The sequence below is a fragment of the Gopherus evgoodei genome, chromosome 8 (genome assembly GCF_007399415.2).
Source record: "Gopherus evgoodei ecotype Sinaloan lineage chromosome 8, rGopEvg1_v1.p, whole genome shotgun sequence".
In the NCBI taxonomy this organism is placed as follows: Eukaryota; Metazoa; Chordata; order Testudines; family Testudinidae; genus Gopherus; species Gopherus evgoodei.
In genome coordinates this window covers 108,895,465-108,919,457 of record NC_044329.1, presented here as the reverse complement: position 1 = coordinate 108,919,457, position 23,993 = coordinate 108,895,465, and the positions used below count along the sequence as shown (strand labels likewise).

Genomic DNA, 23,993 nt, shown 5'->3' with positions numbered 1-23,993 from the left:
TAGATGAAGTGTGTTTTAAGGGATCTTGAACATCTCCTTTTTAAAGAAACCTATTTGTTTGTGGAGCCAATCAAATTCTACATATTTGTTCATCAATTCTTGATCTCTTTGCTACCTATGACATTTGAATCTCTTTTTTTTATATAGTAATTTAGAATGAAATACTCAGAATTTACCAGATAGGTAAATGTCTGCACCATAAGACTGGTTGCAACCTGTCTTTTTCTCTGTCTGTTCCCAGTCTTTGATCATGACAGGGAAATAGCAGCCATTAGCAATATAGCTATAGAAAGGAGAAACAGTTAATAGGTTACATTTAGTATTAATTTAACATTTGCCAAAGGAAAGCGTAGTGTTTCACTAGCATAATATAGAGGGATTGAAATGTGGAGAGGGCAGTTGTCTCGTTGACAAGTTTAGAAAGGGTGTTCCTATGTGGTTGATGGTGTGGGGAACCTCACATAACAGCTGCTATTCACATCATGTAACATACTTTTGAAAGGAGCTCAGATTCCACGGTGATGGGTGTAGTGTAAAAAACAATAGAAGAGAAGGTGTGAAGACAATTGTGAATGAAACAGATAAATGGAGTATTGAATTTGGCATCCTTAGCAGAATGAAGGGCACAGGATGGGAGTGAGGGAGGCATAACACAAAGAGAAAGAAGTTGGATAAGTAGCAAGGAGCAGATAAATGTTGGGCCTTGAAATCAAGGATAAGACTGAACCTGGTGTGGTGTATGTGGGGAAGGGATTCTAAGGGGGTAGTAAGATCAGATTCATGTATGAGGAAGATGATCCTAGTGGCTGCATTTTGTTGGACTGAAATAAACCATCTGAGTGTTGGCCAGAGAAGCGGAGGTTGTGGTAATCAAGATGGGATATGATGAGGGCCTAAACAGGACTTTTAGCTTGATAGATAGATAGAAAGGTGAATCTTAGAAATGCTTTGGAGGAAGAAAGTGGCAGGATTTGGAAACAGTTGCGATATATGGGGCAGGGAGAGGGAGAAGTCAAAGATTGCCCATGGGCTATGCTCCTGAGTGTCAGATAATTCGAGGAAAGCCTTTGCTAGTCAGTCACTTGAGTTGCTTCTCACCTCTGACACCTCTGGCAGCAGACTTTATGCTGTTTATCGGGCATCACAAAAGGATGAGTTATTGTTAGTCACAAATATCATGGTTTCATATTAATTATCTGGATCCACACCTGTTATATAGGGGACGGGGAGAGGAGGAGACAGGCAGGAGGGAAGAGAGCAGGTTCAGTACAAATGGTTTAAATGCAGGTCAGATCCTGAGCAGGTGTAAATCAGTGTAGCTGCACTGAAGTCACTCGAATCATGCCAGTTGACAGCAGCCTGGGATCGGGTTCCAGGATTGCATGAAGAAAAGCTTTCGATAAAACTGGAGGCATAACTTCCTGCAGTTGTTGGCTGTTACAACAATTTTAGCAATATTGCTTTTAAAGCCCAGCCCTCTTCAAAACAGAAAGCAAACCTTGTAACGGTATAACCTCAGGGAGCAGTGCATTGTATTTCATAGGTGGTGGTGTGATGACAGTGACAGGAAAACTTGAACCTGCCCCTAGCAGATACCATCAGTGATTTTGCAAGACATTTGCTGCAATGTATGCCTTTCTGTCTGAGCATTTATTGTTTAAACAGTGACCTGGAAATCAAGAATTGTGCAACGATTAGTGCTACAAAGCTCTAAGGCCACAACCTGTATACTGTGCTCTTTTAGACATAACACTGCTCGTTGTCTAGCTTTTGCATTTCATTCAGTATAGAGAATGGAACTAGCCTGGACAATTTCACATTCTGTCCCATGTCACAGTACAATGGTGGTGGTGTTATGTTGTTTATTACAGTGAGGCCAAGAAACTCCAGCTGACATTGGGGCACAATTGAGTTAGGTGCTGTGCAGACCACATAGTTACAGTCCTTTCCCCCCAAAGAGCTTACAGTCTAAATAAACAAATCAGAAAAAGGATTGGAAAGAAAACAAAGGCACAGAGACATGAAGTGACTTGCACAAGGGAGGCCAGTTTCTGAGCCAGGAGTAGAACTGAGGTCTCTTGATTCCCTGTACACTAGACAGCAGTTCTAAGTAGATACACCCGACCTCGGAAAAAACGCAGAAATTGGGCTTGTTTTTGGATTAATTGGCTCATGAGTTGCTTGTTGGCTAGTTTTTGGCTTGTAGCTTATTGCTTCTTGTTTTTAATCAATCCTGGCAAGCAGGGGCAAGGGAGGGGAGAGAGTCAGGGGTGCACAGCGGGCCCACCACAGTCCCAGACTGTATGCCAGGAGGAATCTAGTCACATAGAGTGTTGGGGTTCTTAAGGATTGGCTTGTTCTGGCCTTGTTTTGAGATGAGATTAGCTTGATTTTTGGCTTATTGTGAAAGTCGGGGTGCTTATTTACTGTGTGAAAGTTGGCAACTGGTCTTCTAAGTTAGGGTTCCAAATGCAGGTGATGGTGGGTAATATTTAACTCCAAATAACAGTGTTTTCATAGATTTTTTTTTAAATGGCTTTTACAGAAATATTTCTATTAATGTTTCATTTAGTAAAACTTTTTTTTTTTTTTTTTTTTTTTTTACAAAACTTATATGGGGGCATCAAGTGCCTGGCACCTTAGGTTTTTGCCTCAGGAGAAAGGTGCTGTGAAAAGAGTATAGAAATACAAGTGCTGCCATGTGGGGATCGAATTCCATCCCAGAAAAGGAGGGGCTGGAAGCTGTGCAAAGAAAGCTCTTGAGAGCTGTAAGGAATGGGGGAGAAGAAGGGAAGTACGTCACCTTTCTAGTAAACTCTGCCAGACAGAAGTTGTGAGGGAGCCTGCTTCCACAGGTAGCTGCTTCAAGCATTCCTCTGGAGAGAGGATTACCATTACTTTTGGCTTTTAATGAAGGGAAGGGGAGGAAAAATGGGAGATTTGGGAGGCTCAGGGACCCCCTTTATCTATAGCTTTACTAAAATACATTTTAATTTGGTCTAAGTTGTGTGTTGATGCTCAGTTTAAAATGTAAAATAGTTTCAAATTGTTTTTATTTGAACAAGGAACAAAAAAAAAGGAAGAGGAAAATGACATCAATATTTAAAGTAGCCAAGATACCAGTAGCACTAAATCCTTAAAGTCTGGGTTTAGTTGTCCTGGCAGGGCTGGTGCAGCTATATTTAGTGGATCGCTACACTGTGTTGCCAGGAGAATTTCTGTGCCTTAGGTCATTGGAAAGTACTATGCTTCCTTATCTTATCTGAGCAGAATTTTCCATCTCACAAACATTATGCCATCATTGTGTGGACCCTAGAGATCATTCACGTCTGATTCCTTCCTCTCTCACAGGCCCTGCCATCAAATAGAAATGATTCTTCCTCTTTGAGAGCTTGCTCATGTCGAGTCCATTCTAGGTGTGTGCATGCCCATGTGCGCGGACGTCGACGATTTTTTCCTTAGCAGTGTCCGTAGGGTCAGCAGTGGCACCACACTGAGTGCCACACTTGTGTGTCGGTATATCAGGCGCCGCTGGCCCTACGCTCTCTCAGTTCCTTCTTACCACCTGTGGTGGTTAGTCGGAGCACCTTTCCTTGCATAGCAAGAGCTCGTGGTTTTTCACCTTTACTGACTTTGAGACTTAGGGCCTTGTAAATAGTTTGTTTATAGTACTTAGTGTTAAGTAGTTAGAGTTTTAGCGGGGACTTCGCCTCAGACGGGGCATGCCCCGGTCTCCCAGGTTTAAGTCCTGCGTGGACTGCTTGTAAGTAACCCTCATAGCAGCTGCCTCAAGTGCTTGGGGGAATCACACATGAGAGATAAGTGCCATATTTGTAAAAACTTTCGGTCCCGTACACAGAAGGAGCGGGATATTTGTTTACGGGGTCTCCTCATGGAGTCCGCCCTTCGTCCGGCTTCTGTGCTGCCCCGCCAGGGCTCGCCGAGTACCTCAGCCTTGGTGCACAGTGTGCCCCTGGCAGTGGGCTCCACCAGGCGCCATTCCTCATTGCCAGTGTCCAAAGAGATAGTGAGGAAGCATGGCTTTCCGGCACCAGTCAAGAATGGCCATGGGTCGTCGAGCAAGGGCCTCACTTCGGGCTGCCTGGCCACTCCAGAGCCACGCGTTTGGGCCTCCCCGGTTGGGGCCCGTAGCCCCTTGAAAGGTCCACCAGCGACTTCCAGGAGCAGCATGGGACCTAAAGCCCTGACGGCACCAATGCCTTCACAAGCTGCCCCAGCACCAAGAGAGCAAAGGCCTCCGCCTGCACCACTGCCACAGCACATGCCGCAGGAAGCAGCAAAGGCTCCCCACAAGGGCAAGCCAGCCCCTAAGACCACTCGGGGCAGTGGAGCACTGCCAATCCCCCGAGACAAAGCAATGCTGTCCACCTCCATGCTGCAGATCGCTGGAGTTGCAACAGAGATCTTCTGGGGTTCACCCTCGGTCACCAGCACTGCATTCACAATTCCCACCGTCTCAACGCAAATCGCCTAGAGGGAGCCGCCAATCTCCGTACTACCGGTACCAATCATCTTCCCGCTGGTCATCCTCTTGGTGCAGGTCCTGGTCGCCTAACCTGTGGGAGCACTCTCTGTCACGTCTCCTGTCCCCCCGGCACCGGTCCCCTCGCTCTGGGCACGAGTCATGGACAGCGACAGTTAGCAGACGGACTCCACTGTTGATGACCCCACTGTGGTCACTGCAAGGGGATTCGTGCGACGCGGAAGGGCAGTTTAGCCCCTTGCCTAGACTCCACTGGCGCGAATGGGTAACCGAGGCAACGATGACGTTGATGATGCTGCCTTGGCAGTGACACGCAGTAGAGTACATGGGGAATGCTGGTCATGGCGATGTCCACTTCATGCTGCTCATTGGCCGTCGCTTGGGAGCAACAGATGGCAGCAGCGACAGCACCAGGCTCAGTGCATGAGGCGGACTCGGAGGTCAAGGCAGAGAAGACTGCACCTTCCCCTAAGCCTCCCTCCCCCATGGGGGAAGATGCCCCTGGGCCTCCCTCAGCACTGCAGTCCTCATTTTCGTCCCCAGACAAGTTGGTTGTGGGACCCGGGTAGTCAGGGTGCCGGAGCACATCCTATCATCCCTGTATTGGTGGTTGAACCCTGGATCGGTGTTGGAGGGAGTTCCCTTTGTGGCCTAGTCCTCGTAGCTGACCCTTGTCTCGGGTGCTTTGGACCTGGGCTGGGAGAGCCCATCTGGGCAAGCTCAGCACTCAAGGCTGCTGGCCGCGGGGCGATCTGGCCCTTCATATCAATGTCGAGCTAAAAGCAGTTCGTCTGGCCTGCCAGGTTTTCTTGCCCCACTTGAAGAGCAAGGTGGTGCAGGTCCTCATAGACAATACCGCCACGATGTATTACTTTAACAGGCAAGGCAGAGGCAGGTCATCAGCCTTTGGGACTTCTGTATGCGGCATGTCATTCATCTGGTAGCTGTGCACCTGCCCGGGACCAGGAATGTGTTAGCTGATCGCCTCAGAAGGACCTTTCTTGTCTTGCAGCAAATGGTCGCTCCACGCGGAGACGGTCAGTGTGATCTTCCAAAAGTGAGGAACTCCCCAGGTGGACCTCTTCACATTCTGACAGAACTAGAAATGCCACATGTTCTGTTCACTCAAAGGGATGTGGGGAAGGGATAGCCCAGTGGTTTGAGCATTGGCCTGCTAAACCCAGGGTTGTGAGTTCAATCCTTGAGGGTGCCATTTAGGGTCTGGGGCAAAAATCTCTCTGGGTCTTGGTCCTGCTTTGAGCAGGTGGTTGGACTAGATGACCTCCTGAAGTCCCTTCCACCCCTGATATGCTATGATTCTTTGATGGATAGGGGTTCCATGTCAGATGCTTTCCTGTTCCTGTGGTCAGGGGCCCTGATGTATGCCTTCCAGCCAGTACTGTTGATCCACAGGGTCCTCATGAAGATAAAACAGGACAGAGTGAAGGTTATCCTGATACCTCCTGAGTGGCCTCAGCAGCACTGGTTTGGCACCCTGCTGGACCTTTTGGTAGCCGCCCAGCTGCAGCTATCTCTCTGGCCACACCTGCTGCACCCGAACTTGACAGCATGGCTGCTGAATGCAGAAGAGCGGGAATGCTCAGTCTGGGTTCAACCGGTCTTGTTGGGTAGGAGAAAGCCCTCCACCAGAGCAACTTACCTGGCCAAGTGGAAAAGGTTCACGTGCTGGGCTTCGGAACGACTTATCCTGGCTGAGCAGGCCTCGCTGAAGGTGATCCTGGATTATCTTCTGTACCTCAAGCTCGAGGGCTTGTCCCTGACATCAATCACGGCCTGCATCCACTATTGCTATGAGCTGGCAAAAGTGCCTCCATCAGCAGTAGTCACAGCACACTCAACTAGAGCGCAAGCGTCATCAGCGGCCTTTCTGGCTCAGATGCTGATCCAAGAAATCTGTAGAGCTGCTACCTAGCCATCTGTTCCACACGTTTACATCCCGTTATGCACTTACCCAGCAGGCCTGGAACGATGCTGGTTTTGGCAGGGCAGTGCTGCACGCTGCAAGACAGTGAACTCCAAGCCCACCTCCATTGACACTGCTTGTGAGTCACCTAGAATGGAATCGACATGATCAAACACTTGAAGAAGAAAAAACGGTTACCTACCTTTCGTAACTGTTGTTCTTCAAGATGTGCTGCTCCTGTCCATTACGTTACCCGCCCTCCTGCCCCTATGTCAGAGTTGCTGGCAAGAAGGAACTGAGAGGGCCTAGGGATACCAGCGCCTGATATACTGACACATGAGTGCAGCACTCAAGGGGGCGCCGCTGCCAACCCTACAGATACTGCTAAGGCAAAAATCTCCGATGACTGCACACGTGGGCACGCGCATACCTAGAATGGAATGGACATATGCAGCACATCTCGAAGAACAACAGTTACTAAAAGGTAGGTAATCAGTTTTTGTGCCCATGTTCTTCCCTCTGCATTTGACCTATTCTCTTCAGAGATTATCCTTTTTGTGCAGTATTTATGACTCTTCTTCCCACAGTACAGAACTGTAACCAGTTGATCCTTCAGCATTATGGAAAATATTGCAGTTCTGGTTGAGAAAGCAGCATGCTAGTTTTAAGGGCAATAGGGTCGCCACTAAATCTTGTAGGGCGGCCCTCATTTTGAGTAGCGGTTAATCAAAAATCTGATAATAGGCAGTTGACAAGCATTCAGTGAGTATTTTTCAAACCCACAGTCAGTATATTCAGAATTCTCCCAGGAAGAAGAACATATCCACTTCTGTCCATGCAATATTGTATGACATTCAGTAAAAGTGACTGTAATGATCAATAGTCAAATTTTTTACTGGTTTTCCAAAAATCACATTCATGATTTTTATTTTTCCCTTTCTTATTATCACTACACAATTTCTTCAATTCAGCCATGGACACAGAGCAGACAGGTAAAGGGTATATCAGATGTATTTTGCTGCGGTGTGTATGTAATGCTTTTGCATGATTGTATTATGATATGTGACTAATGAGTATGTGTGCTGTAATAACCCCATTTAGGCATTCAGCATTTACACTTTGGGAATAAAAATTTTGAGTCTTTGTATAGCAATTTATAATTAACAGAGATCCCTCCAGGAAAAAATGCTTTGCTCACACAAAACATTGTCATGGTGAAGTTGATCTAGTCTACATTGCGTGATGTTAACACAACTGCCACAAACACACTTGCTTTAAAATTACTTTTTAGTAGGTTATGTGTGGCCAAACTTGTTTGTTTTGTCAATGTTTCATTGTCCCAGCAGGGATAATTCCAAAATGAAATAAATGACCTAAAGTTTTCTTTTGTTCCCAGCATCCCTTCCTAAATTAGTACTGCATCACTTTTATATTTTTTCCTCTCATTTTACACATAGATGTAATTTTGAAACATTTTGCTAATTGAGGAAGTAATTTTCTTTGAAAGTCTTGCTGTCTGTTTCTTGAATTTTTGAAAAAGAAATTTTGCTAGTCGCATACTGATGCTCTTTTGTTGGCAAGATACACAGCTGGTCTTCATTACACTGATTGATTAACACACTTCTCAATGTTGCATCAGTTTTTGTGGAAATGTCACCAAGAACTGAGACTTGCCATCTTGGGATAGTTTAAGTGGAGCTAAGGGGAATGGGAGATAGTTTTTACATCTTTGCAATCAAAATATGAAAATCTTTTGAAGAGGAAAATGGGCCTAATCTTCTATCATTTTGCATCTGTTCAATAATATCTGTGCTTTCTAAAATCTCTCATCTAATATGTCTTATGTGGCCCTCATTGCCATAGTGTTTGAACCTCTCTCAATCTTTAATGGATTTTATCCCCTCAACACTCTTGTGAAATAAGAAAGCAGGATTGTCACCATTTTATATATGAAGGAATTGAGGCACATGGTAAGTTAAGTGACTTGCCTAATGTCACATGGAAAGTCTGTCTGAACCAGAAACTAAACACTGATCTCCTAAATCCCATCCAGTCACCAGTCTGCTACCTGATCATGTAGCCCAATAATTCACATTGTCTGTTTACACTTGCTTTTATGGAGGTAAGAAAGGAATTTTCTGTAGTATACAGGAGATTTGCAAGTTTTCAGGAATATAACAAGAAGTTTCTGCAATATGTGGGGAGGATTATCTTGGTATCTTCCCAGAAACACACTATGTCTAAATGGGGTTTTAACTAAGGCATGCATTAATAGGAATTGGTTATAAAGCATAAACTTTTATGATTTTGTGCATGAAGCATGAACCTTTTTTTTTTTTTTTTTGTATTCTTTCAAAAATAAATATATTTATTCCCCTCTCTGGTGCTCAGATAGTTTTCTTACCACAAGGAGAGGAACATGTCAGTATAAGAAGGCTGTGGTTCAGGAAAACATCCTTATTCAGGAAAAAACTAAAGCATGTGCTTAACTTCAAGTACATGCTTTAAGAACCTTCCTGAACCAGGGGGCCTATGTGGGTGGATAATGGAGAGATGGCATTCACTCCATAGCAAAGGTTAACTAAGTTTCCATTATAAACCCAAGTTTGGTCCTCCACTAATTTAAAAAAAAAAATCCTGTTATATACCCATGTACTGTATATAAATTGCACCAAAAAAACAAGAGTCTTCTCTAAATTGTACTAAAAGTTCTTAATTGTTGAATTCACTCTCATCTTATGTGAACAGGTATTGATAATTTGCCTCTGTTTTGGGATAAATGATACTTGTACCGGAAATCTTAATACATGGTGGTTCTATTGATGTGGAGTACAGGACAGGATGGAAACCATTATCCTCCATCCCAGAGTGGATTGTGAATGGGATAGAATGCTTTGGGGTTTAACAGGAAACAGAGACACTTACTAGATTTAGCTAATGAATATAATTTTCTCCCTCCCTGAGGTTTTTTGGGAGAAATTGATGTCTCTTTTAGAAGCAATTACATATTTCATGTTCTACAGGTTTGGTGTTAAAATTACGCCACCCTTTCTGCAGTATTTCTGGAATGCTTCAGTGGGTTTTTTGGTTTGTCACATTTTTTTCTTTAGCAGCTGTGTGCACAACACTCTTTCCAATGGTGAGGAGACATTTCCATAGGTTACAAATATAAGAAAGCAAATTACTACTAATATTGTAAATAGTAGTGAGGAAAGTGATCTTTAGAGAATAAAAAGTTAGTGTTATGTTATATAATATAATATAATATAATATAATATGCTATTTGGAGGGCAAAGGAGCTGCAGTGGCAGTGATCCCAAGGTGTTACCCTAAGGAATCAGCTGCTGTAACTGTCTATTTTAATGAAATTTGGAAGTATAAAATAGATTTGTCTGATCCCAATAATGTCCACTTAAAAACAAAGGGTAAAACTTTCAAAAGTGCCTAAGTAATTTAGGGGCTTAAGTCCCATTGACGTTCAATGAGATTTAAGCTCCTCACTCACACAGATGCATTTTGAAAATTTTACCCAAAGTGATTTCTAGGACCACTGGATTCTCTGGAAAATGCAATCAAAATGTAAAGTTGGCGATCTATTTTAGACCTTCCCCAAAACATTGTCCACATTGTATCTATCGAAAACATTTCTCTTGCATCTTTTCCTCAGAACGGATGGGCGCCGCTGGTCCCTGGCCTCTCTTCCTTCATCTGGATATGGAACAAACACTCCCAGTTCAACAGTTTCAGTATGTGGCAAAGACTTTTTCAGATAACTCTGTGTGTTTAAATGCATTCTAACCCATCAACTTTTAAATCCTTGCTAGATGTTCAATATTTTTTCATTGTTTTGTCAACCTTTTATTTAATATGCTATTTGCTTTAAAAAATATTTTAATTATCAGTTGTGCTGCTTTTTCTCCATTTCCCAGCTCTTCCCATCCACTCTTTGCCTTCAGTATTCATGCCAGTCCCACTGTCACTTCTCCATTGCACAGCTGAGGGGAACATTGCATCAGTAGTGTCGGCACTTGGAGATGGAATGCTTAATCATTAGCAAGCTCTCAGCTACTTTTAAACTAGATGTGAAATTCTTGTCCACTTTTGAACTTTAGTCACCAGTGGATAGAAGAGCTCTCTACTGACATGCTGTCTGGGAGGAAAGGTGATAATATACACTTGTTATTCAACTCGATAATAGTTTGATTCTCTGAATGCAGCTGTACCTTCATTATATATTTTCCTTATACACATGACTGAAAGAGTCTAGACTTTTACAATTTACCTGACTACAATATCACCAGAAGCCTAATGTGCCATTATCAGAAATTGAAAGTATCAGAGGGGTAGCCGTGTTAGTCTGGATCTGTAAAAGCAGCAAAGAATCCTGTGGCACCTTATAGACTAACAGACGTTTTGGAGCATGAGCTTTCGTGGGTGAATACCCACTTCCTCAGATGCATGTCATGCATCTGACGAAGTGGGTATTCACCCACGAAAGCTCATGCTCCAAAACGTCTGTTAGTCTATAAGGTGCCACAGGAGTCTTTGCTGCTTTTACAGAAATTGAAAGAGATCTGTGCCCGTTTTTCCTTAATGTCGCAGTCTGACATTTCACATTGTGAATCATACTCTTCATTGTGTATCAACAGTAAATTATATTTGAAATTACACAGAAAATTCAATTAAAAGAGTGTTATTAATGTTGCAAAATCAAGCACTCAAAAGTTAGGAGATGCCAGAATAAAATTTGCTTGTGTAAACTTAATTTGTCCCTCTTATATGTATGCATTATGATAGTCTTTAATTACATGATCACGTTCTGTGTTTTTCCATAGCACCTCTGCCCTATTCAGTGCAAAGGATGAACTGTGCTCATTTAATGAGCAGTTACTCAGTGTTTTGTTTTATCTTCATTAAGCAAAATGTGGCCTGAGGCCTTATTTACTGCTTACTATTCAAATCCTGTTCTGAAGACGGAATTGTTAATTTTCTCATGGGCTTTTCTATGGCACTCATCACAATAGTGTCTGAGTGCTTCACAAACATTAATTAATTAATTTTCACAACACTTCTGTGAGGCAAGAGGGTATTCTTATCTGCATTTTTCAGGTGGGGAACAGACACAGAGGGAGATTAAGGTGAAAAATGCCTACTAATCTTCACTAATCCCCTTCACATAACACAAGAACCTGGGTCATCCAATGAAGTTAATAGGCAGCAAGTTTCCAACAAACAAAAGGAAGTACTTCAACACATAACACACAGTTAACCTGTGGGACTTGTTGCCTTGGGATATTGTGAAGACCAGAAGTATAAATGGGTTCAAAAAAAATTAGATAAATTCATGGAGGATAGGTCCCTCAGTGACTATTAGCTAACGTGGTCGGGCACAACCCTGTGCACCAGGTAACCCTAAACCTCTAACTGCCAGAAACTGTGCTACAGGGGATGGATCACTCAAAATTGCCCTGTTCTCTCTGAAGCATCTGTCACCGACCACTATCAGAATCAGGATGCTAGGCTCGATGGGCCATTGGTCTGACCCAGCATGGCTGCTGCTACGTTCTTAATTTTGGGAGCCCAATTTGAGATGAGTAGGACCTGATTTTTTCAGTGTGCTTAGCATTTTATATGTTCAAAAACCAACTCCCACTGATGTTATTTGCAGCTGTGAATTTTTTGCACTTCTGCAAATCAGACTCCAGGGTCTCAAGTCAGGCACCCAGAAAATGAGGTACACGTAATTAGTGACCATCTGTGAAAAGTTTGATGTAAGCGACTTGCTGGCATCACACAGGAACTCTGTAGCAGAAAGAGACAGAATTCAGTTATCCAGTGCTGCATTTAACTGTTTTAACCACATACCATCCCTCCTCTTACTGTAATCCATCCCCCTCATTCACCTTCCAACTTCTGCAACAAATGAAGCAGGGGTCCTGCAGACAACAAATCCTTTTACTACATAACCTTGAGTCATCACCAGAGCAGGTCCATCCTGTGAACCAAATGAGACAGAGGTCTTGTGGAAAGAGAACGTTCGATCATGTAATGAAAGACTCTATCATAATGCATATGCACAAGGTATAAATTAAGGTAACATTAGCACCTTGATTCTGGTATTTCCTTGCTCTGGAGGGCTTATCTTTGTAACCTTGATAATGATACTTTAACATCGTTTTTTGTGTGTAATTTCTGAAGTTTGAAAAAAAAAAAGAAAACCAAAAAAAAAATTGTATGGCATGGTATCACGTTGTCACCCCATGGGTCATCAGGAGAGTTGGAAACTTCAGATCCACCACACTGATTTTCTTCTTGAGGTAAGGAAGTAACTGATCGCACTAGTAGGTTATCATCCTTTATGTGGACCATCATTAGAGGGGAGGATGAGACACAAGCTTTTCCAGAGAATTTCACAAATATTTCATGACTGCAGAGCAGTGGTGAGGCTCAGGAATCTTGGGTTCCATTCCAGACTCTGCCCCATCTCCTGCAACTTGTCCCTGTCCCACTCCTGGCTCTTTGTGCCATTCCCATTATCCTCACCTACCAAATCCCAATCTCTCTTCCTTAGGCTTCTAATCCCAGTCCAAGTTTCTGCCTTTGGTCTCACTGTCTGCTATCCCAACCACTCTGTCTCTTCCCTTCCCCATACCCAGTCCCAATCTCCTCACCTAGCCAATCCCAATTCCCCCATCCCACCGCAAGTCTTTGTCCCCGGCCTCCTTGACCATCCTGTCCCAGTTGTCCCCTCCTAACTCCTCATCCAATCCCTCTCTTCCCTCCTCTTCCATTGGTTTCCAGTCTCTCTCTCTGGGCCCTTCATCCAGCCTCTTTCCCTGCCCACACATCCCATCCCCAGTTCCTCCTCATAGTCTCCTCCTCTTGGATTCTCATTCCCAGTCTCCCACAATTCCCACTCACAGTTTCTCCCTATCCCCCAACTCCAGTCCTAGTCTCACGAGATTCCTTTTCTCATTCTACTCCTTTCTCTCCCATGTTGTCTGGCTTTTCTCCCTTCTGCATTCAAAATCTGGCAGCTTCATTCTTCATGCTAAATGGGCAGCAGGGGCGGGGCCTGGCTCTTTGCTCTTAGTTCCAGTGCCCAACCCCATCCCAGCTCGGAGCAGCCATTATTAAGAAAATCTGGCTTTGGCCCTGTAACGCTGGGCTGGAGCATGTTCTGTCGTTCTGAGAAAATGGTGTGTACAGCATCCAGTCTCAGGTAGGAGTCGGGAAGGGAAGGAGCACAGTATGAAATGTGATTGTTCAAAGGTTGATAACTTGGCCAAATTTGGGGCAGATTTTCACAGGCCCAGCAGAAAGCACATGGCTGACGCAGAGGCCACTCCCTGCCAAATGTCAAGTCCTTGTTCTGAAGCATGAGAGCACTAGAGCTGTTCAAAGGAAAGGCCTGAGGAATCTTTTAACATGGGCAAAAGCCTTGGGCGGGAGGTGGGCTTCAAAGCCTGAGCTCCAACCCAAACTGCAACCTGAAAGCACTGTCTACATAACTATGTTTGGAGCATTAGCACGAGCCCCACTGCTCCAAGTCAGTCAAGCAGGGCTGGGAAGCTCACTCCCACGGGCTGTGTAGACGCCTCCTAAGAGTTCAAGTGGCTTGAAAGGATACAGTGAGTTAGTGGCACAGGTGAGACTAGGATCTGAGAATATCGAGCTCTTGACTGGTGTGTGCGGTCCGTTGTATTATATTGCCTCTTAAAACGAGGGAAACCCCTTCTGTCAGGCCTACCATTAGTGAGTGAAATACTGGAATGCCTGGAATCAATTAAGAGTCCCCATTCTGGTGGCCTGAATTGCTGTGTGTTATGCCCATTTCTCTAGTGAGAGCCATCCTGTGGTGGTCTTGGTCAATGGACAGCAACTCTGCCAGCTGAATCAACACTTAGACACTTAGCTATACTGAGCTTACTAAAAGTATCACTTTCTCTCGCTGTACATTTTTCAACTTTTGTATTGCTGATGCCGCAAAGTCCATTTTTCAGCAAAATACCTGCTGCCTTTTAAAATTTCAGTTACTGTACAAAGACCGAACACTTCTCATCGTGCAAGCACTGACAATGCTGTGCTTGACTGACGTGGGTGCAAATTTTCAGATATGTGAACCTAGAGAAATTATTTGAACAGGCTAATATACAATTATTTCCTTGGATATCTAATTACCTATTTATTTACTAGGCTCCGAGTTAATTTAAAAGCTGCAGTAAGATTAGCTACAAGCTTTTGCTTGCAATAAGCTGGCTAATTCTCTGGCTGTAACTAAGATACCACAGGGATGTTTGCATTGCTCTACTGCTAATATTGAATTCTGTGACTTCATCAAAATCAATAATACAGCTGTGTTTCGCATTGCTCTAATGCTTTGTTAGTACATGGCTGTATTCCTTGAAGGCTTTTGAGAGCTAAAGAAGCCTTTGGCTAAAGAAAGCGCATCTCCTAATACTTGGTACTGGATCTCCTTAAATATTCTCTGGAGTTCCAGCGCTGTGTAGTCTGATATCTCTTGAAGAGACAAAGCGGAAGGAGGGTTTTGGTGAGACATCATGAGACAAAAATGTTTAAATTTTCTGTTTCTTGAGTGATTGCGTTGCTGGCAGGCATACATTTTCAGTGCTTGAAATGCCAATAACCATCATGTCTCTTTTCTGGGTGTATGGATTGTGATGCTTTTATTTACTAAATCTGCAAAGAGTTTGACAGATATGTTAGCTCTTGTTATATGCTGACTCTATTTTAATTTCTTCTGGATCAAAGACATATGTAATATCAGAGCCACTTAGGAACCCTGATATTACTACACTTCTTAAGTTTACATCTCTCTAAGCTTTCTGTCCTATGTGACAGCATATTATCTAATCTATGGCACATACATCCCTTGGAAAGCATCACTGTTTTTCCATTCCTTTCTACCTCAAGATGTGCAGAGAACTTTCTCTCCTTGTGCTGCACACCTAAGGCAGTATACATCAAGGTGATTCAAGTGAGCTTGAAGGCCAAATGTGTTCCACATACTTGTGTAATACAGGGGCAGATTCTTTGCTGCACTCAGCATATGCTGGGCATGACAGTGTTTGGAGTCCTAACAGACTCCCGGATTCTCACTCCTGACCCAAGCACAGATTAGACCAAACCTGGAGCTGCTCAAACTTTTGCCAGCTGGCTACGATCACCCTAGGGACTATGTGCTTGCTGGTGATTGCTGGAGCGCACCATGCTTCAGCTGCTCCCGTCCCCTCTCTGAAATGCTCCTTGCACCAATAGCTGAAGGGAAGGAGGCATTGGAGGTAACACCACCTCTCTAGTCTCGCATGGGGCTTCCTTTGTACCTGGTGACTTACAAGTGGTTTCTGCTCTCTGTGCACCTCTTCAGGTGCAAAAGGGAGTGAATCAGGGCAGAGAATCTGCCCCATAGATCTTAGCTGCGCTAATTTTTTATGTAAAGTTGTGGCCTGTCGCATATATGATTATAGGCCCCAGCATGCAATTCCCCACATTGATCTAGGTAGCCAGACTTGGATACCGCAAGGTCAGCCTCTGTATCAGAGGTAGGCAGCTGCAGCACAATTCTTGTTTTGTCCTGCAAGTTAGGTGCAGTTCTTAGGCTCCTGGTAAGTTTGGATGCATCTGGTCTAAACAATTTAAAAAACTCCACCACCGTGGGCTAGCAGCATTGAAAAGAGTGCAGCTTTCCCCCAGTGAATTTACACTAACCGGAGACACTGTCATCAGCACTTGGCTTTAACTTCTAAGCCACAATAAGTAACTTTCTTTTCTAAAGCTCATCAATATCTTCAACAGCAAATAACTCTAGAAACTCTGTTTTTAATCTTTTCTGAAGATTCTAGCCAACCTTTAAGCAGCATCCATGTTTTTGCCCAAAGTGTATTCTAGTTAATTTCCCTTTAACTCCCACTGTTTCTGGATTCAGCGCATCAATGCCTTACACCAGTGTATGCACATCATAAGCTCAGCAGATCATTTAAAACTGAATCAGCTGTTCACCACTTTGTAACGGCCAAACAAGGGAAACCCTGTACACAGGGCTGGCTCCAGGCCCCAGCGCGCCAAGCGCGTGCTTGGGGCTGCATGCCGCGGGGGGTGCTCTGCCGGTTGCTGGGAGGGCGGCGGGCGGCTCCGGTGGACCTCCCGCAGGCTTGCCTGCGGAGGGTCCGCTGGTCCCGCGGCTCCGGTGGAGCATCTGCAGGCACGCCTGCGGGAGCTCCACCGGAGCCGCGGGACCAGCGAGCAGCAGAGCGCCTCCTGCGGCATACCGCCGTGCTTGGGGCGGCGAAATGGCTAGAGCTGGCCCTGCCTGTTCATTACACATACCTGCAAAAGAGAGACAAGTGGGTGAGGTAATATCTATTACTGGACCAACTTCTGTCAGTGAGGCACAAAACAGAACTCTCAACAACAGAGGTTGGTCCAATAAAAGTTATTACCTCACCCACCTTGTGTCTCTAATATCCTGGGACCAACGTGGGTACAACAACACTACATACAACACGCCTGCAAAGTCAGCTGCCCTGATTTTATTACTGCCTGCTCAACGAGAAGCCACCTGATGGGTAAAAATAGGGAGAAATGAAATACAGAGCAATTACAATAACAAACATTAAAGAAAGCCAGTTAACAGTGTTAATTTTCATCTACTACACACCTCCATAGCATTACTCCATGCTAATGAAATTCTTGAGATGAGACAGCATGAAGTGAAGGGAAAGAAAAGTTGTTCAGCATTCCAGGAACCTCTTTGTCCTTCCCAAAGCTGCTCCGTTCCATTTCTCCCCCTAGGAAGTTACCTTCAAGATCAGATTGAATAGTTCGAGGAGATGTGGGAATTTATAATCTCTTAGGCATCCTTAAAAGCTGTTGAGATCTAACAGCCTTAGAGTTATATACACCTTTAGTGTCAAGCTAGCCTAGTCATGAAAATAGAAAGAGGTACTTGTTCTGGCGAACTACTTCTCTTTTCTGTTGGAGTATTCGGTGTTTGTCTCCATTCATGAGCTGTCCCCTTTGCATGCGTTTAGTGTATTTCTTTTCTATATTTTTCTGTACTCAGTCATCATGCTCATCCCAGGAGAAGCTGCACCAGCTGCCCTTTCAGCCAACGGCAGATGAACTTCATTTCCTGACAAAGCATTTCAGCACTGAGAGCATCACTGACGAGGAAGGACGTCATTCTCCAGCCATGCGGCCACGATCTCGCAGTCTCAGGTGAGCTTTAAATTCCACTCCTTGAATCTGAGACGTTGTTGTGCATTGCCCTTCAGCAGTGTGTTTCAGTTGTAACGATAGTAATATGGAATTAGAGTTTTCTGCCGATTTCATAGTTATTTTAACCAACACCACTCCAGCCGCACACTCTCAAGAGTGGATACAGTTATTTTCTTGAGATTTAACATTCAGGATTTAAAGTGGATAAATACTTTGTCCATTTGTACCATTATACTCTCAGATGATGAGCTACAAGTGTCACAGATTAAATTTGCTAATTTCACTACTACTTGTGTGAATTTTGTTCGCAAGTGTTTCTCCTGTTACTGAATTTTGCTCCCTTGATGGTAGGAAACTGTTGCATTGTTGGAAGAGGATGTCAGCACCAAATCTACTTGAATTGATGTGAAAACCGTTAGTGCTAGACATTAATAGACAAATTATTTCTCATTGGATTAAGAGAGATATTGAACATTGTTACTCCTAGCCAGAAAACCAGTATATCTTGGTGTAAAGATGTGCTCTACTAGGACCACAGCTGCCTCTGTAGATTGTCGGAGACAGATTCCTATTGCAGAGATGTGCAAATCAACAAGGTAGAATTCTGTCCATGTTTTTACTAAGCATTACTCTGGACTGGGCCTCATGCTGTGATGCTCAGTTTGATAATGCAGTCCTACAGTCCATTTTTGCCGATAAGGGCACGATTTTCTAATCTTCTATAAGTGAGACTGCACAGAGGCCATCGAAGAAGAATGAAAAGTTAGTTACTGGTAACTTATTCTTCAAGAGTTGCCTCTGCATTCACGCTGCTCACCCACCTTCCCCTCTGCCTTAAGAGGTCTTTCTGTTTCAGGACTCTGCAGGCTAGGGAGAAGAAACTGAGGTGGTCGAGTGGATGCATTCTCTTATGTAAATAGAGCTCATGAAATCATAGCATGAGAGTACTCCTGCACCCTGCAGCAGACATGGCTTTTTTTATGCAGTTCCATAGTTCGTTGCTAGACCCTGAAGTGTGACTGCACAGAGGTAACTCTCAAAGAACAACGGTTACCAATAAGTAACCCTTTATTTTTCTTATTAATGCATTCTGATTATTGGAAGGGAACATAGAAATTGTCCACCAGACCAGACTAGTGGTTCACCTAGTACAGTACTTGTCTCAAAATTCAGTCCTGCAGAATTCTGAGCTCACTAACCTAACCCAGAAAAGCACTTCAGCATACGCTCAATTTTAAGCATGTGAGTGGTCTCATTGACTTATCACCTTGTAGGATCAAGACTTCAGATAGTGACCAGTACCACATGTTTCAGAAGAACGTACAAGAAACCCTACGGCCAACAGTATAGCCATCCTATAGGGAAAATGTCTTCTTATCCTCACTGTCACTAAGTAGTTGGCTTATGCCCTGATGCATGAGGGCTTATATCTCTTATGAAAGTATAGTTTTATCATATTGAAAGTAACTTTGGAAGTGTTTATATATATATATAGAGAGAGAGAGAGAGAGGGCAAACTTTTCTGAACCATATTAAATTCTTGGTCTTGGTGATATTTCACGGCAGTGAGTTCCATAGGTTAATCATGCATTGTATTTGATAAAAAGGGAACATTTTAAAAAATGCCTTTCAATTTCACTGACCATCCCCTGGCTCCCCTGTGATGAGAAAAGGTAAAATTGGGTGTTCCTATTTGCCTTCCATACCATTCATTATTTTACCTCTACCGTGCCTTCTGTCTAAGCACAGCAATTTCAATCTTTCAATCTTTCTTTGCATGGAAAGCCTTCCCATGCTTTTAATCATTTCTATTGCCTTTGTCTGAACAATTTCTGTTTCTCCTATATCCTTTCTGAGATAAGTTGACCAAAACTTCTCCAGAAGACAATATTCAATTGATTTATTGTATTTTTTCATCCTGTTCTTTATATATCCTAACATTTTGTTTCCTTTCTTGACTGGTGTGCTGAATATTGAGCAGAGATTTTCTTTGATCTGACCACAAACCCCAAGTCTTTATCCTGAGTGGTTACAGTTAATTTAGTAGTTTTAGTTTCAGTAGTTAAAATGATTCCCTCCAATGGACATTACCTTATATTTGTCAATATTTATCTGCCATCCTGCTGGCCATTCATCTTATTTATTTAGATCACGCTAAAGTTTTTCAGTCCTCTCCAGTCTCGACTAGCCTAAATAACTGTCTAATCTGTAAACGTTTCCACCTCACTATTGATTCCCGTTTCTAGATTAATTAATACATTAAGAATCAGTGATCCTAGGGCCACACCACTGTTAATGTTTTGCCATGTTGAAAATTGACCACTTATTCTTACTCTGCTTTCTGTCTAATCTAAGACTGTACTTTACCTCTCACCCCATGACTACTTAGTTTTCATAAGTCACTTGTGACTTTGTCAAGGGCTTTTTGAAAATTCAGATAAATTTTTGTTGACTTCTTCCCCTTTGTCCAATATTTTGTTTATTTGCTCAAATAGTCTTAATATAGTTAAAAGGTCTGGTTTCAGTCCTAATGCAAATCTCTTGGAGAAAATGAATTAATTTTTGTTTCCTCAAATTTGTGTTAGAATCAGTTATTTTCTTTGCTAACAATCTTGACTTGTTAGAAGTAATATATTAAATCCTATTGCATGTTCATAAGAAACCAATAGCAGGGCAACAAAATGTTAGCCTGAATTGTGTTCCACAATCTGAAACCAGCTGCAAATAGTTTACATCCATGGACTAAAAATAATATGGGGCTTATGTAAAATAAATTCAATAAACATAAAAAAGTAACATGCCACATTTCATATAAATAATAATATGCTTATGGCAAATTCAGAAATGGGCTTGCAAAGCACTCTGCAAAAAACGCTCTGCATACACAGATTCGAGCCAGCCTTCCTGTTTGTTCCGAGAACTTTGAGCAGAAGTATTTCTGTGAAATAGCTGTAATCTAGAAAAGCTGATTTTTATTCTGACTTGCACTGAGGCATTCCTGGTATACCACTTTGCCTCAGAATTTCCTTACTCAGTGGTACCACAGAAATTGTCTGTTCAAACTGGAACAGAATTTACCAGCTGTCTGATTGTGATTATGCAGCAAGTGATCCTTAAATAAATATTCACGAGTAAGTCTTAAATTTCACATTTAATTTTCTGTACTTTTTTCCTTGCAATATACTCCCAACATCCTCTAAAATGTTACCTGGTCGTGGTCTTAGCTTAGTATTCTGTCTTCTTTCTCTGCCCTACTTTTGTTTTTTGCAGTGTGTGTATTTGATCATCCACAACAAAGGCGCAGAAACAGAGAGGTGTACAGTTAAGTTTGAAATATAACATGGCTTTCAAAAGCTATACACAGTAGGTCTATGAAATGCTACTGTGTCTTCTAGGCACTTGTATCCAGTGTCTCTGTTGTCTCTCTTTAACACTGCACTACTTGCTTTCTGTGAGTTTGAACATACAAGTGTTATGTGAATTCTCTAGATAATGTTCTTTCGTATAATCTTGTATGTTGGTAAAATTCACAATCTAGGGGACCAATCCTGCTCCTATTGACATGTCATTTGGTTATTGACTTCACAGGGAACATGTTCGAGCCTCAAGGGTTTAATTTTATACACATACGTCTCTGTGGATTTATAACATTCTCTTTGTTGCTGTTAAAATTATTTTTAGTATCAGTGACAAAAGATTAAGGCATATGTTTTTAATTGTTTGCCAAGCAGACTGAGTTTAGAAAGGTGGTGTTATTCATACATCCTCATTAGATCCCCTCTTCTTCGAAAGGGGTGAGACAGAAAAGATCACAGGTTTGAGCTCTTCTGCATTTTTCTAATAAATGCACCTGTCAAATTGAGAGAAAAATTACATATTAGGAAATATTTCGCTTTCATTTAGTCCCTTCTGCACTACAGTTTTCTAAGGCTTCATTTATTAATAGAAGAAGTGTCACTCCCTGGAGTAGCTGCATATTTGCTATTTTTCAATTTGTACAGATTCACGAATATGTATTTTGACAGGCAGAAATCCAGATACCTGTGTTGGCGAGATGTGCCACTTAAGGTTTGTTGGAATGTAATTTCACAAAGGGGGAAGTAAACTGAGGTAGTTTTTCATTCTGCTAGTGAGCTTAAGGGGACAGATATTATTCTCCTAATGTCTGCTCTGCTGAAATGGAAAACTCAGACAATAAACAAATCACCCCCCACTGACCCTCACAGAACACAGAGAAAAAAACCTCCTACCCTTCTATATTAAAATGTTATGCATGCACACGAAGTTTATCCCCACTCTGAAAGAAAATAATGCATTGCCTTGTGAAGCTTGACTTTCCAGTATTAAATGTGAAATTATATTATACAGTATATTTGACTAAAGCTTCTGCATCTCAAACAGATGCCGTGTCAATAGAAATATCAGAACTAACTTTATTCATGATATTAAAATTCCTTTACAATTCCCCCACGCTGAATTCAGTTATCTGAATGGTTCTGATTTTTCTTTTGGCTTGGTAATCTGTCTCCAAGGTGTTATAAAATAACCTGTTTTGTCTGCCTGATAACCTTTGGTTAATCAGTTATCTACATAATTACTTCTGTAGTTTCCCAGACTAAATCTCAACATAAAATGTTATAGTGCAATATATTACATCACAATCTTGCCATAGTGAATTAGGCATTTAATTTGACATGTTATATTGGGAGGATTTTGTTTTCAATGGTAATTTGGAAATTGATCAGACTTTATCACTGCTTTTTGTGTGCTCTGTCATTCTGGATAGTGAAAAGGCTATTCATCAGCAACTGCGCGGGAGGATGGGGGGAAGGGGTGGAGGTGTGTGTGGCAGGGAAGCTACCAGTGCATAAGAAAGTGAGAATTAAGAGGGGTTGAGGGGAGGAGCTTTCTTTTCTGGTAAAATAGAAAACTTTTGCAGAAGGGTTATAAATATACTGTTCCCAGGACAATGTTTTTGCCTTTAAATAGGTTTGCTACAGGATAGTATCTCTAATGCATGCAGAGTTTCAGATATATTTGTTCCTTTCAGAGAGACATATTTCACCCATCATAAGAAACTTTTAAATTATCTGTTTGAGTTGGTTCAGGCCAGAAATAATTTATCTTTTAACATAGAGAATATATATTTAGCAAGATGTATACTCTTAAAATCATAAAAACAAATAACCATGTAATGTGTTATAATGGGCATTACAGTTTATTTTGAAAATAAAAACAATGGAACCAGAAAAATGAAGCCATAGCATGCTGCAGGCAATCAGGTAACTACGTGTGTAATTAATTTGTATGTGCATTACTTCATTCAGCCTTTGGCTCCTCTTAACCATGGAATGAGTCATAGCATTACATACCAACATCAGATGTGATGAAATGAGATGCAACAAATCTTTTGAATGTAATCCAGCTGTAATACAGACTTAGCTTCTGTCAGGATTTAGTGTCTTGTTTTTCAGTGTCTTCAAGAAGCTACCTTGTGAAAGTGTATTGCATACATTGTGTAATATGTCTGCCATGTTGAAAGGGGACATTGTAAAGTGAAGAAAGACACTAGGAGCTATGACGTTATTCACACCAAATTATATATATATTTTTATTAACATCACTCCGTGGATAATAAAAATATATATATAATTTGATGTGAATAACGTCATAGCTCCTAGTATCTTTCTTCACTTTACAATGTCCCCTTTCAACATGGCAGACTCTGGAGGGAACTGAGCTCTCCTCCTTCAGGGTCTCCGAATGTTGCTAAGGAGGGCTAAATGAAAATGCGCGGGAATGCAGGAAATATGGAGGACCACACTACTGGGAACAGTAAAACAGTTACAATTGGATTTGTAAGCCTATGCATCAGTTTTAAATGTCAGTATATTTGATGTTGTCTTTACTTTGAAAAGAATGTGGGTTCTTAATTGATGTTAAAATTCTAGTGAAGACAAGGCAGTTTGTAGTTTTCGACCTGCTAACTCTTGTGAAAACTACAAATTGTCTTCTCTTCAGGTGGATTTTAACCTGAGTTAAGATCATTCCTTTTTTTCCGTAGGGAAGACAAGCCTATGATGGCCATATCTGATCTAAGCAGCACACTCACAATGGCTGTTTGGGGTTGTTTTTTTTACCGTCAATGTGAAAGTTATAAATTATGAATATATTTTTTTCCCTTCAGTCCTGGTCGTTCCCCAATTTCCTTTGACAGCGAAATAGTAATGATGAATCATGTGTACAAAGAAAGGTTTCCAAAGGTAAGGACCTATATTTTGAACAATTTATTCAGTGAAAGTATTAAACAACACCATTTAGAATTAA

General features: G+C 42.2%; 1 protein-coding gene across 7 annotated transcripts in view; it reads left to right on the top strand.

Moving 5' to 3' along the window:
• The window catches only part of MAST2 (microtubule associated serine/threonine kinase 2), a 363,010-nt gene that overhangs the window by 278,428 nt on the left and 60,589 nt on the right, over positions 1–23,993 (top strand). For 5 of the 7 annotated variants that reach the window (XM_030572265.1, XM_030572259.1, XM_030572261.1 and 2 more), the window contains 4 exons: positions 7,400–7,420; positions 10,096–10,174; positions 17,512–17,666; positions 23,854–23,929. In XM_030572265.1, coding sequence (XP_030428125.1) covers positions 7,400–7,420; positions 10,096–10,174; positions 17,512–17,666; positions 23,854–23,929 — 331 coding nt within the window. The remainder of the gene's footprint in view (positions 1–7,399; positions 7,421–10,095; positions 10,175–17,511; positions 17,667–23,853; positions 23,930–23,993) is intronic. The other 2 variants (XM_030572260.1, XM_030572262.1) reach the window with 1 other exon arrangement.